The following is a 14,596-nucleotide window of genomic DNA, read 5'->3' on the forward strand; positions in this document are numbered from 1 at the left end:
TACTAGAGAAGAAAAAGATAAAAGGCTCTGTGCTCAAGGTCTGATACTGAGCAAACTGAAAATACAGAGCCACTGCAAAGTGTGACACAGTGGAAAAAAAAACCACAACTGGGAAAAACCATGATGCACTGCAAGTGGGGCTGCAGTTAGATTTGCTGGGAGTTAGATTTGAGCGAGTTATATTTTTTCTGTGCTGTGTAAATACTGGCTGTTTTATTTCTACACTGCAATTTAGATTTCAGTTTGAACACCCTGCGCCAAATCTCTCTGCACTTGTTACGTCTGCACCACTTGCAGTGCAAAATGGTTTTGACCAGTTGTGTTTTTTCCTGCTTTACTAACAAACCTGAATCAAGCCATGAGGAGGTGCAAAACAAACACTAGTTTAGTATATTAAGAGGTTTTTTTTTTATTTTGGTAGCAAACTTGACACCAACATTTTTTTTAAAAATTGTTCAAATCATTTTGAGTAATACCTCTATGCTATAGGATTTTTAGGGTTCAATGTGATGCCTACTAAACAATATGAAGCTGTATATCCATTCAAGCTTATGTCAGTGGTTCAGGCTGGCAGTGGTATAATGGGAACATTGCCAGTGGGCATTGTCTGATGTCTGATGTCAAGCAGGATGTGTCAAAAAGCATGTGCCATCTCAAGAATATGTAGTATACAATCATAACAATGGGTTCAATGCACTACAATGGTGCCAACAGCCAGGGGCGTAACTAGATATTTGTAGGCCCCATAGCAAACGTTTTTAAGTTCCCCCTTTAGGGACTGATGGTGATAAATGTATGTAAAACATATTACTTAGACAGTAATGATGGGCCCCCTTTAGCTCTGGGCCCCAAAGCAGCTGCACCCCTTACACCTATGGTAGTTACGCCCTTGCCAACAGCCATCAGATCCCTAATCCTGTAGCTGGGCAGGGCAATAATAAAAGAAGTAATAATGCCACTGTATACAGTAGGTCATTGGCAAGGCCTCATCTAGAATACTGTGTCAGTTTTGGAGGACATATCTCCAGAAGGATATAAGTACACTAGAGATGGAACAAAGAGGGGCAACTAAAATGGAGCATGACCTACATCACAAAACTTACCCGGAAAAGCTGAAATATTCTTAACATGTATAGTTTGGAGTAGAGAAGGGAAAGGGAGGACATGATAGACACTTTAAAATATACCAAGGGTTTTTACAAGGTCCAGGATGGAAACATTCTTCTTAAAAGAAAGATACGTACTAGAACACAAAGTCATGCACTGAAAGAAGAAGGTGGTAGGATCAGGGGGAATTTAAGGAAAAATTACTTTACAGAAAGGGTAATGGACAAATGGAATAGTCTCCTGTCAGATGTGGTGGAGGCTAAGACAGTAGAGCAATTTAAACATGCATGGGACAGACATAAGGACATCCTTACAAAGAATTAAAGATTTAAAAAGGATTGAGATTGCCTAAAGCATAAAAAAGGCAGATTACATAGGAAAAGTGGCACTTATCTGCTGTCAAATTCTATGTTTCAATGTAATAAGTGGCCAGATACCTGCTATTGAACTGCACATCCCAGCATGTCCTTTTAGCAAAATTGTGGCAGGGAATGCAATAGCAGCTGAAGGGATCCCGGGGGTCGGAATCCTGACGCAGGTATCCCGACTGCCGCAATGCCAGCACTTTCTCCCTCTATGGGTGTCCACGACACCCATAGAGCAAGAATAAAATAGTGTCCCGAGCGTAGCGAGGCACCAGGCCCGCTGTGTGGCGAGCGCAGCGAGCCCCCAAGTGGGGCGATCCATAGCCCCCCCCCCCCTGTCAGCATTGCGTAGGTCGGTATCCAGTGCCGGTATTTCGACCGTCGGAATACCGACCGCCAAAATTTCATACTGATTCCCAGCTGAAGGGGCATTTATTGCTCACCCTACTGTATTGTGTCTGCAGAATATGGTGGAGCAGGAAATTCACAGCATGAATTTCAACACCTCTCTAAGGAATCTCTAAGGAATTAAGCACTTTGCTGAATTTGTACCGTGATGAATTGAGGATGTTCTGGGGGCTAAGGGGGCTCCAAACTGTAACTAATAAGGTGTACTTAGAAATTATGGTATTTTTGTATCTTAATTTTGTTTCTCCCATCTGTCTGCAGAGAATCTATTCAGTAACAATGGTGGGGGTGACACCAAAATGCTCCTTCTCGGTGACAGGAGCCTGGTGCTGCACTGTAACATTATGTGCAGCACGAGGCTCCTATCACAGTGTAGGAGACAGCACTACAGACATTTTCTACATGCAGCCTAAAATCTCGGGATCCCAGGTGTGATGAAAATAGAGTCGGGCCAAGAAGTGATGCCACCTCTCTTTGAGGTCATGCCTCATCCCATAAGGCCACACCCCTTCCACAAGATCCCATTAATCGGTATTCCACTTCTGGTCAAAACACACCTCAAATATGCACGCATTTCAAATTACATTGTTTTGGCTTTGTTTCAAGATGTTTAAACCCATGTTCTTTACAGTTAAGATCTTGGTTAAAACCTCATTATCCAAATGTTATATGGAATCCATAATTCTATTAATAGCAACAGCTGTGCCTCATGGCAAAGCTGGAGGTGTCCAGCGGCTTTGAACAAAAAAAAAACCCTGTTAATATACAGTATATACAGTACATCGAAATCTCAATGATCCAATTTTTTTTCATTGCAACTTAATTCTGAAAAATGATTTTAACTCTTGAATATCATGATAGCTTACTCTGGAAGTGTTTCTCTATTTTAGGGTGATGTATCAAACCCTGGAGAGCGTAAAGTACCAGCCAATCAGCTCCTTACTTCCAGATTACAGGCTGTTTGAAAATTGACAGCTAGGAGCTAATTGGTTGGTGCTTTTTTGAACATTACTACTGTATGTCTCATAACAAATATTGACAGTACATACATAGTTACTTTTATTCCTGGCAAAATGTTGATTTAATAGCTTTTTTTTTGCTTGCCCTTGTCACTTTAATTTATTTGCTTTGGCAAGATGTATTAGAGATCTTTAATTCCAGTTCTGTTCTGATAATTGTCATAATTCTTTACCAGCTCTGGTAGTGATCTGAAATTTGTTCTCTTATACTTCATATGGCTCTCAACTACTGCAAGGTACGTGATCACTATGAGGATACAGTAGTAAGCTTCTCAGCAAGTTTACAGCTAGCATTTAAAAGGGAATGGTTTAATAGCTTGTTTTTGGCTATTAAAAGCATTTCAGGCTTATTAAATAAAGCTATATGTGTTGACAGCTTATTTAGTCTTGGCGAGATTTAGCTGCCCTTACCTTTAGCACACTTCATTACTTCTCTTTTACAAGCATACTGCACTGTTAGAACTGTACCATTCTGCATCCACTTATTATTATCATGAATTATCATGAGAGGTGTAGGAATTGGAAACAGGCTTACTGATGAGATACAGTATTACTGTATTTCTGAATAATTGAATCAACAGTATTCCTTTGATCACACTGTATAGATGGAGTGCCTCTCCTTCTTGCGGGTCCTGGCGATTCTATAGCTAACCGCCAGGACGCACCATCACACTGAAGGGGGTGCTTGCGTGCCTGTCTGAGCCCTCTGCTGCCTCCAGTTGCCTCCCCACCGTTCCCCTGTTCCTCCCTGCACCCCCCTAACCCTTTTACGACTCTCTGAAGCGGAGATGGGCAGGGAAAACGCTCTTTGCCACCGTGTTTATGGGGATGCGTGTGTGTGTGGGAGACGGTCGCGCATCCCCATCAGATGGAGCACCACTCCACTGGCGATTCCCAGCGTTGACTGAGAGGCGCTCCATCTGTATATGAAAATCAATACAGTTGTGTCCCCATACATTGTTGCTCAAGTCAGGCCAAAAAGCCCGTCTCGGAGTACCAGTTCCCATGTGATTCAACAGTTTCCCTTAACACATGTATCCTATATGCACAAATAAAACTACTAGAAGGAACAAAACTATTTTGCTAGTGTAAGCAGACCATTTTCATGTGTGAGGTGTACACCTGTGTGCAACTGAAACTTAAACTGTGCAAATAGGTCTCCAATGGGATTAGCTGCAGTTAGCAGCGGACTGGGGCTGCTTTAACCCTGGCATTTATGCACACGCATGTCCAAGGCACGCGCCTGTGCGCTAGAGGGAGTGTTACAGGGGTGCAAACCCTGCTGACTGGTGCATGCTATGAGCAGGGGTGCCAAGAGAGGGGGAGATGGTACTTATTACCCAATTGGGGCCCTGGTCCTCCCCATTACCTGGAATCAGGAGCTGCAGCAGCTCTTCTATTCCACCCAGTACACGCAGGGCCGGCGCCACCACTAGGCAGCTCTAGGCATTTGCCTAGGGCGCCGGCACCTGGAGGGCAGCAGTTCGCCCCTCACCCCCAGCACTGTGGTACCTGTGTAAAAAAACCTTCCGTCCGGCGGGGTCCCTACAGTGAATAGAAAATAACTAGCGCTATGCGCACGGCGGCGTGGGAAGCGCTAGTTATTTTCTATTCACTGTAGGGACCCCGCCGGGCGCGACAAGCTTATACACAATAACAGCGCCGCAGGCTCCCCCGGCGGCACGGACACCCCTGCACGCACCAGCACTCAGCAGGGACGCCGGGGATGGAAGTTTACACAGGTACCAACCTTCCACCCCCCCCCTGCACCGGGGCGCCCCCACCCCGACTCGCCTGGGGTGCTCCGGTGCCTTGCACCGGCCCTGAGTACACGCTGCTGTGTGCTGGGGTGCAGTGTGGCCACATTGGCACTTAAAGTACTATTTTATCTGTATTTTGTTTTACATATGCATGGCCACGCCTTCCATGATTAGGCCATGCCCCCAAGAAATGCTGATATATAATATATATTATATAAATATCAAACTTGCTCTCTACTTCCTTGGTCATGAATCGGGGCCTGGACTTGTGACACGCCCTTTCTCTTTTTCTGTGCATGGGGTAGGCGTGGCTGGCCCAACTGGCCATCAGGCCTACTAGCATTTGCCAGAAGAGCCAGATGGTCAGTCCGGTCCTGGCTGCAGATTTCCTTATGCCAAGATTAATTTAGCTTCATCTGTGACTTTATACCAAGTCCTGTTTGGTTACATTAACAGTTTAGTTTCCATAATAAACTCTGACTGCATTTTGCTGATTCTGTAATGAGTATAACATGCAAAAGTCTAAAGAAATATACAGTGAGCTACTCGATCCATATCACAAAAATCGACTACCTAGGTTTTTCTTCCTGTCTCAATTGCTCTGGATGATGGATTTACAAGGCTATATTTACTCAAGGTCGAATTTGTGCAATTTTTGATTGATGTTGATTGATTTTAGAATGAGTAGAATTGGTTCTAATCAATGTTGGACTACCAGGGATAAAACACACATTTGCTAACAGATTATTTTTAATATTTATTTTTAAATGTTAGTAAAATATGCATTCTAGCCATGGAAGCCAAATATTGATTAAGAACAATTTTTAATCCGATTTGACCAAAATCGACCTTTAAAAATATATCACACATTTATTAGATAGGTAGTCAGTAGGCAGACACCGGGGGCCAAATGTAATAGGACGAGAGTTTCAGAAAGTGAGAGAATTAAAGCAGCAATCAATTACATGACAGAATCCACCTGGTTTTGCAGTATAAGCGATTGCCGCTTTAAAAAAAAAGGGGAAAACTCTCCCAAAATCTCTCTTTCTGAAACTCTCACCCTATTACATTTAGCCCCATATGTTCAATAGATAGAAATTGACCATCATTTACTTGATTTGCTATCATCCTGGACTACGTTTGGGAATAGCAAGCTGACAAACACTCCATTAGTGGAGTGAGCCACCTTGCCCAAAGTACAGTGAGTGGAGTAAGCCCGCAATGATATATGTTTGTACTGAAGATAGAATTTCCGAATCATAGATCAACAGTAACAAGGTCAAAAGTCAATAGGTCAACACCATATGGTTGACATATATTAGGTTAACCATTTGTGTGTTAACCATTGGCATGCCAATCTTTTGAAACCATTGACCTTTTGTACATTTCAATAGGCTGACATATAAAAGGCCAACAGTGTTTAAGTTTAACATTTACAAAAGGTAGACATGTTCAAGTGGTCTACATGGCAATGGTCAAAACACATGTGTACCCAACACTTTTTTTTATTATTAATTTTTTTAATTTTCAACTTTTTCATACTTTACAATCCACATGGACTACAATTGGGAACAGTAACTTGTGGTAAGCAGGGTCACCTTGCCATAAACATGGACAGTGAAGTGAGACCATCTTCCTAATGAAGGTGGAGTATCCAGATTGCCAGTAATATGGTTTACAGACAATAGCTTGACACCACTTGGTTAACATGGATTAGGTCAACAAATACAAAAGGTCAAAGCAGGGTGATGAAGTGAGCCAAGAGGGGGATGTAGTATGCTTGCTTCACTGGGGTCACGTGTTTAACCCATTGCAGTCCAATTTTTTTTGTTTTGCAATTCAAACAGTCTGGTTTAAATGTTTAAATTAATTGTATTTTTTTAAATAAAAAAATGGTCTACATTGAATGTTGAACGATTTTAATGTTCTTATTTTAAAGTGGCTCAACATTAGATCTGCTACTAGCTCTAGGGCTGTTGAGCCTGACTAGACGTTGGACCTGAAAGGGTTAAACATACAAAAATCCACCCAATAATAAAAAAACAACATGTTGACCATTTTTGTTGACCATTTTACTGTGATGAGCTTTGGCAACGGTCAATTTTTTCAAGTGTCTACTTTTTCAATGTTCACCTATTGACTCTGTTGACCTTTTGACACAGGGATCGACCTAGTCACTGTTACCTACTATTGGTCTACCTAATGATCCACACCCACTGGTGGTTACATATTACCAAACATACAACATTTGACCCAAAAAAACATAAAAAGTCAAGCATTTGTGAGTAAAACATTGTCATTTGGACCTCGTGATTCTGTTGACCTTTTGCAGTTGCAGACCTTTTGTGACCTCTTGATCCTGTTGTAGACCTTTTATCTGTCAACATTTTGTAGCCTTCAACCTAATGCCTGTCGACCTATCGACTATCTACCTAGAGATTGTAGATCTTTTGTACCACAACCTTTTCCAGCTGTGATCACCACTTGCATATTGCTTATATTTGCAGTTAAAAATACTATGTATTTCCAAAACAGAATAACTCCGTTAGTTATTTATGTATGCAGTGGAGGAAAAATATACATTTCTTTTAAGCTCAGTCAACCAGCGATTCAAGATAACACAATATATAAAAGGACAAACAATACTTAATAGTATATCTGTAAGATTTTCTTGTGCGTTGAACTTAATTTGTGAGTCAAATACATTTTCAAGATAAAATATGCTAACAATAAAATATGCAAATGTTTTATTAAGAATTGCTTGTTTTATTCCATTATTTATGATTAGAAAGTGCAGACTGGCAGTTCTGTTTCTGGATACGTGCAATGGGATAACAATTTATAATAACATTGAATGTATAGAATAAAAGAGAGGCAAGATTATCTTGAGAAAGTGCGTTACATTATGCATATACTTACAGTATATCACACAAATATGTCACCGAGAACAAAGAGATTATTTTAAATACCAAGATCCAAAGAAGAAGAAAAATGGAAAGCACATACACCTCCTCATATTGTTTAAATATAAAAACAATATATAACATTAGTTACCCTATTTACGAGATCACATTTTAAATAATGTCTTCTTAGGGAGAATAATTTAGCAACAGAAATGTGGCAAAAAGGTTTCAAAGTATTGTAATAGCACATATTCCTATAGCCCGTTCTCCTTTACAAGCCTCTTGAAAATGAGGGTAGCCAGAGGAGTAGCTAGGGCGGAGCCAGCAGAGCACAAGCTCCGGGTGCCGGAGGATCACGAGCCGTGCCTGCACCGCCAGCTCGCCCGCTCCTAGCTCCCCACTGTGTCCGCAAGACTGCTGCTATTTTCAATTCATGTGTCCCGCTGGACCACTAGCCAATAGGCGATTGCGTTCCAGCAGCCAATCAATTGGTGGCTGCTGGACCATGAGCGTCTATTGGCTAGTGGTCTAGCAAGAAACTTGAATTGAAAATAGCGGAGGAGAGCCGGAAGCGGCCTGCTGCTGAGTTCTGACCTGCACCGCCCAGCCTGCAGCACAGAGTCCCTAGCGGGAGCTGGACTAGTTAGTTGTGGTATTCTTACTGCCATGGGACATATATATATATATATATATATATATATACATATATATATATTCCAAAAATATGTGTGCACCAGGTTCAGGATGTACTGTAGTATAGCAGTGGGTGCCTTACAGCTGTGAGTATTCCAAACAATTATCCAGAGGAATGTTTTTTTGTAAAGTTACCACAAATTGTGGGGAGGGGGTTGGGGGGTGGGAAGGGGGCGGTATGAGGTGGGGGGTGTTGCAAAACATACCCTTGCTCCGGGAGCCGTGGCACCTAGCTACACCACTTAAGATAGCTATATGAGCAGCTTGGTTAAGGGTCAATTTAATAATGTTTGCTACTTACAACCCAATTTAACAAACATTCTATACAGAAGAAGAAAATTGGTGTCGTACTGCAGCAGGGTTATATTGCACACTGGGCAGCCCCCCTTCCTCTGCACATTTGACATCATGATGTCACAATGAGGGGATGGGACTGCCAGTACCAGAAAGAAGTGGAGCACCCAGAACTTCCTTAGAACATGCTTACCGGGTCTTAGCTGCTGTCCAGGCTATAAAGTGCAATTCCTAATAAAAGTGCCACCGGGCCTCCGAGGCATTGCAACCTTGGTGGTGGCACTACTAGAAAACCAGATACAGTGTGTCTATATAAATGGTGCTAAGTTCCAAATAGTTTTCCCTCATAAGTGACAAAAGTGGACCTATTACAGGTTGAGTCCCCATATCTGAAAATCAGATATTCAAAATATTCTGGAACAAAAACCTATTTGAGCCCCACTGAGATAGTGACTTTCTGGTGTTTCAGTGGTGTCAAAACCAGATTTTATATAATGGGTTGCTAAAACTATGGTAGGGCATGCTGGGATGTGTAGTTGCACAACAGCTGGAGGGCCATGAGTTTGACACCACTGGCATAGAGTGAGGTAGCAATGAGCATGTGTCTGCTACCCATATCTTTCATTGGTGAAGTTGGCGGCTGCAGCATTGTGGCAGCGCCAGGATGTATTGCCTCCTGCAGTAACTATTTATAAGGACTCATAATGATGCCAAAATCCAAAAAAACCTTTGGTCTCAAGCATTTTGTATATGGGAGACTAAGGGGGTTATTCTTGTTGGTTTGCAAAAGCAAATTCCTTCTTTAATGGACTAAACCATGCTGCTCTGCAGGGGGGGGGGGGGGGGTTGTAGCAGAGAGATGAGTTATTTTGTTTCTGTGCAGAGTAAATACTGGCTGTTTTATTCTTACACTGCAATATAGATATCGGTTTGAAGTACAAACCCCACCCAAATGTTATTCGTCCTGGCCATATTACATCTGCCCCAACTGCAGTGCAGTATGGTTTTGTCCATTAAAGAAGGAATTTGCTTTTGCAAACCAACCAGAATAACCCCCTAAATATGTATATAGCAGGAAGGATTAGGCCTGTAATTCTTCATGAAAATGAAACATGTATAACCGCCTGCCTGGGTCAGAAAATGCGCCTACCGAAAGAAATGAGGTGCGGCCAACATAAAAACATTTATTGTAGTAAAATGGAAATGTATGTTCCAATTACTGTTGACCTATTAAACTGTCAGTGAAGTATAGGTGCCCAAAAGGACCACATAGGATATATTGCATGTGATCTGCCGCCTAGGAAGGTCCCTTGCTGCTCAAGGGGGATCATGTTTGACTTCTCCCCTCAGAGAAGTTGCACAAGTGTATGACCAACTTAAGTGAGATAATGCAATGATCCAGTTACAAATGAACGTACAGCTGGGTATGTCAATTATTTATATTTGTGAGGATGCATTTTAATAAACTCAACCCTGGGAGCAAACAGACCATACATTCATATAAATAAAATTGTAACATTCACCCTGTTACTTTTACCAAAATAAAGACCCCAAAAAATTGGATTGTCATTTTTAATTTTGTAGGCTATTTAAACTAAAGTACAATTTATATGCTAATAAACCTGACAAGCCATTTTTAGCATTTTGTTATTCTTTACTATATGATTAACATATATAAATACAATATTTTGTACATGATTCAAGAGTCCTTGGTGGATTCTTGCACTACATTCTCCTATAAAAAGTGCATCCTTATTCATTAAAAAAATGACATCATTATTTAACCTGCTTTGAAAGTACTCTAATTTATATAATTTGGTTATATCTTTGCACATCATTCATTATACCAGTGGTTCTTCCATCATCGCTGTGTGCGTACGCCCCTATGGCTGCCAGGCTGAAGGATTAGCCACTTTGAGCCCGGCAGACCGCCCAGCTGCCTCCCCTTCTCTATATACTCACATTGCATGGAGCAGGGAGGAAAAGCCACCCGCCGCCTGCCCACCAATGTTTGTTTATTAGCCAATAATATAGACATAATTGGCATGGGCCAGCAATATCTATATTACTGGCACCCCTGGACACCAATGTTTATTAATAAAATATGAGGCGGTAATGTATGGCCAGCACTTTATACATTACCGCCGCCACTGCCCACCAACGTACAGATGGAGCCGGCTCCATCTTTGCAGGATTCTATTGCCAGCCCCGGCCAGCAGCCGGCAATTCTATCGTTAGCCCCCGACAGCGGCCGGCTCTCGCCAGGGGCACGAGTGCACGAGACGCTCGCGCGCGCACCGTGGCTACGGTGTTTTCTACACCGCCCACCAGCTCCCCCCCCGCCTCCCCCGGTGCCCCTCACCACCCAGCCACCCCCCCTATCCCTGCCCGTCTCCCTGAAGTGGAGATGGCAGGGACCGGCAGTGGCACCGTCCGGAAACTGGGACACGTGTGCGTGTGAGATGCACGCGTGTCCCAGTCAGATGGAGCGCCTCTGCGCTGGCGATTGCTAGCGCAGGCATGCTGGCGATCCCCAGGCAAGGACCAGGGGCGCTCCATCTGTACGTTATGTTATGGGGGTAATGCATGCATTGCTGAGCTGCACCAGCTATACATGCATTACTGCAGCCACTGCCAAACGCCTATGATCGCTGGTCATTTGCATTCTCACTGATAGCAGGCAGAGATTTTGGGGTATGCCATTGCCATTTTCTTGGTATTCACCAACATGTGTTCCCAAGCCATTCGGAGTCATCAGTGCCCTCCTTCCCCGCCATGGCCAATGATCATCAATAAAAATCAACAAAAACAGCTAAAATCACAGTGTTTTTGTTTTAACCCAAAACCCACAATTAGGATTTAAAATATAAATTCTGAAACACAAAAGATTCAAACCAGGACCTCAAATCTGGCCCGGGTTTTGGTGCAGATCCACCAAATCCATGTGGATTCGGGTTTCTGGAGAACCAAAGCGCAAATCTCTAATTTTAAGGTCAGAGGTACAGTAATTTGATAAATAGACAGTTACATGAGAGCATTTATCTTTGTCCTGAGAATGATTTATTCTAAATGGAGAAAAATTTACACTTGTTGGATGTATATTGTGCATTAAGACTAGGATGGTGAATGAACACAATACATATTCAGATTATTAAATGCATGTAATGCATTTTGCCTGTGGGCTGAGAGTAAACTGAAAGAATGTGACTATTATCTATTTGTATAATGTTCTAGTATTCATTAATATATCATGCAATTTATGATTTGATTATTTTAAAGTGGACTGAATACTATAGTTTCAATTTAATAAGAGAAGCTAACTATAGAAGGCAGCCAATTAGTAATGTCCACACCTTACATTAGGAAAAGACAGTTTTGTCCAATAACAACTTTAGCGGTTTCAATTTGAAATGTTTCAAAGTAATTGTATTATGTAATTAAGTTGTAAAATATTACTTTTAAAAGAAAAAATGATGCAAGGCTAGAGCAGCAGTCACTAGAATCACGGAAGCAGAAATACGGACAAAAAACAAACTACAGTACTTTAAGAAAATAATTAAAATATTAATCAAATGAAGTAAAAATACAAAGTAAACTCTGGTTCTGATTGAGAGTTAAATGTAAAATTATCATTTGTATGAAAGGTGCAAAACATTGGTGATCAATTTCTAATTGAGACTGTAGTTTGCATAATCAGTGTGTCTGGATAATTGGACATGTGGATCACTTTAGGGTTCTGAGAGAATTTGATTTAAAAAACAGTTTTTTTAAATTAATTTTAGTGATCTATTTTTTTTTTATCAGTGTTTATTAATTATTATCAATTTTAAAGGAATCCACAAATGAACAAAAATCAAATCCAAACTAAAATAGTTTAAGGCAATTTTTACCGATTTTTACCAATGTCATAACATCACGATGCAGGAGGTGCATGCTGTTCCCAGTATCAGGAAGCGGGAACAGAGACCACAAGGGGGTGAGATATGCGGCTGCATAGCAGAGCTGGTGTGGAGCTGTCTACTTACCTTTGTGAGGTTTTTTTTAACACTTTGAAATAAGTGAATTAAAAACATTGATCTGTTCTTACAGACACATGTGAGAAAATTACTGTGAGTAGCTTCACAAACAAGCAAGAATATAAAAAAATATTGAAAACAAGAATTTTTAAGCATTCCACTAATAAAAAATTACAGAAAAGTGAAAAAAGTAATTATGTTTTTTATTTTGGGAAGATTTTGTAAATTGTGCATATTCAATGTTCTTGTCTCACCCCCAGCCTAACTAAAAACTGAGGTTTGACACAAGGTCCTGCTCCTACAAATTTCATTCCAAAGGCATGAACACAAAAATGGGGCCTGGCCTTGTGCAAGCTAGGCCACAACCCATTTAAAAATGGGGCATGGCCTTGTGGGAGCTAGTATTGGCTCTTTGTATTACCCTAACATATTTTTTGGCTCATTGTTGATTGGTTGGCCACCCCTCCTACAGCAATATACAGTATAAGGTTGAGTACAATATGTTCTAGGAAGCTCAATTTAAAATATAAATTATTTTCTTACCTGAGTTGAAGGCTTAAGCTGCCATTGCTGTATTTAGTTAATATAGCAAATGTTCCATTTCCATCTGATGGTATGGGTAATGTTGTTTTTACACCCCTGTAATAAAAACAATGTTTTTGTTATATAATGAAAGGTCAAAGTGTGGAATGTACCTTGTGGTTCATCGTGCCACACAAGATACTAATCACATATTTCCTAACACATACTGTACATTAGTATCGCAAAAGATATGCATGAAGGGCCAGCCACACAAAGGGCAGCACCTCTGAAGCTTGGTCTCTGATACTAATAATGACAGCTGCAGCAATGGATTCAAAAACAATGGATGCAAAAAAAGTGGGCTGGATAGGCTTATACAAAGATGAAGTCTTGCCTTTCTATATTGAAGTAAGCACACAATCCGATGAAAGAGTGGTTATGGGTGCGCCTGACTCAGAATCAGACTCAAAGGAGTCAATTGACTAAAGCATCTAAAAATGAAAATAGGTGATGTTGCCATAGCAACCTATTAGATTCTGTCTATCATTTTCAAAGATGAATTAGAACAGGGGTGGCCAAACCGGTCCTCGAGATCTACCAACGGTCCACCTTTTCCAAATCACCTAGCTGGTGCACAGCTGTAGTCATTACTAACTGTCACATTTTTCAAACCAGCTGCATTCATTTCTACTATAGATCCACAGGTTGCCTGGAAAACATGAACTGTAGATATTAAGTACAGGTTTGGCCACCCCTGTATTAGAGGAATGATCAGTTGCTATGGGCATTATCACCTCTTCATTTTTTAGAAGCTTTAGTAAATAGTGTGTTTTGTGTTCAAGAAAAGTAAATGGATAAAAATGACGTTTCTGTAGCTGATTGGCATGCTGTCATCGTTGGAGCTGGATAGTGGAATAGGCAGGGTCCTCTTAACAGCACGGTAGTCATACAGTATGAAGCCCCTGTGAAACATGAGCACTTTTCTGCTATTCTTTGATTTATGACCCCTTATTTTATTTTAAACATCTGATACAACTGTACTGATTTGGAAACCTCTATTCTGCAAAACCAATTTTCCTGGTACTAATAATTACAAAGAGACCTAGATTCTGCATGTCGTGTCTACATAGAATTACACTTGAGCCTTCAAAACATCAAATAAGAATTTATCTAGTTCACTTATAAGCATAAAGGAGTTTTTTACAATTATCTTTGCTACCTGGAGAGTTCGGGGATGGTTAGAATGGTGCAGAGCCAAGGAAGAGCAGTAGGAAAAATAACAGCCACAACATTTTCCTGTGTTCTGAGTGACATGTTAATTCATGGTAAGAGGTGGCAGGGCTGGGCACCTGGACGCCCTAGGCAAGGCTGCAGGATACTGCCCCTGTTTCCCTGATACCCCCCCTCCCACAACGCAGGCACAGTTGCTCGCTAGACTCGTCATCTATTTTATTCTCACTCTTTGGGGGTCGTGGAACCCCACGAGGGAGAATATCTGCTGCCATCTGT

At 41.3% G+C, this 14,596-nt stretch overlaps 1 protein-coding gene across 1 annotated transcript in view; it reads right to left on the minus strand.

The window, feature by feature from the left end:
* TMPRSS15 (transmembrane serine protease 15) overlaps positions 1 to 14,596 on the minus strand; it is a 236,808-nt gene that overhangs the window by 24,738 nt on the left and 197,474 nt on the right. Inside the window, exon 18 of the mRNA XM_083170669.1 lies at positions 13,109 to 13,204. Coding sequence (XP_083026795.1) covers positions 13,109 to 13,204 — 96 coding nt within the window. The remainder of the gene's footprint in view (positions 1 to 13,108; positions 13,205 to 14,596) is intronic.

The sequence above is a fragment of the Crinia signifera genome, chromosome 2 (assembly GCF_055691185.1).
Source record: "Crinia signifera chromosome 2, ASM5569118v1, whole genome shotgun sequence".
Classification (NCBI taxonomy): domain Eukaryota; kingdom Metazoa; phylum Chordata; class Amphibia; order Anura; family Myobatrachidae; genus Crinia; species Crinia signifera.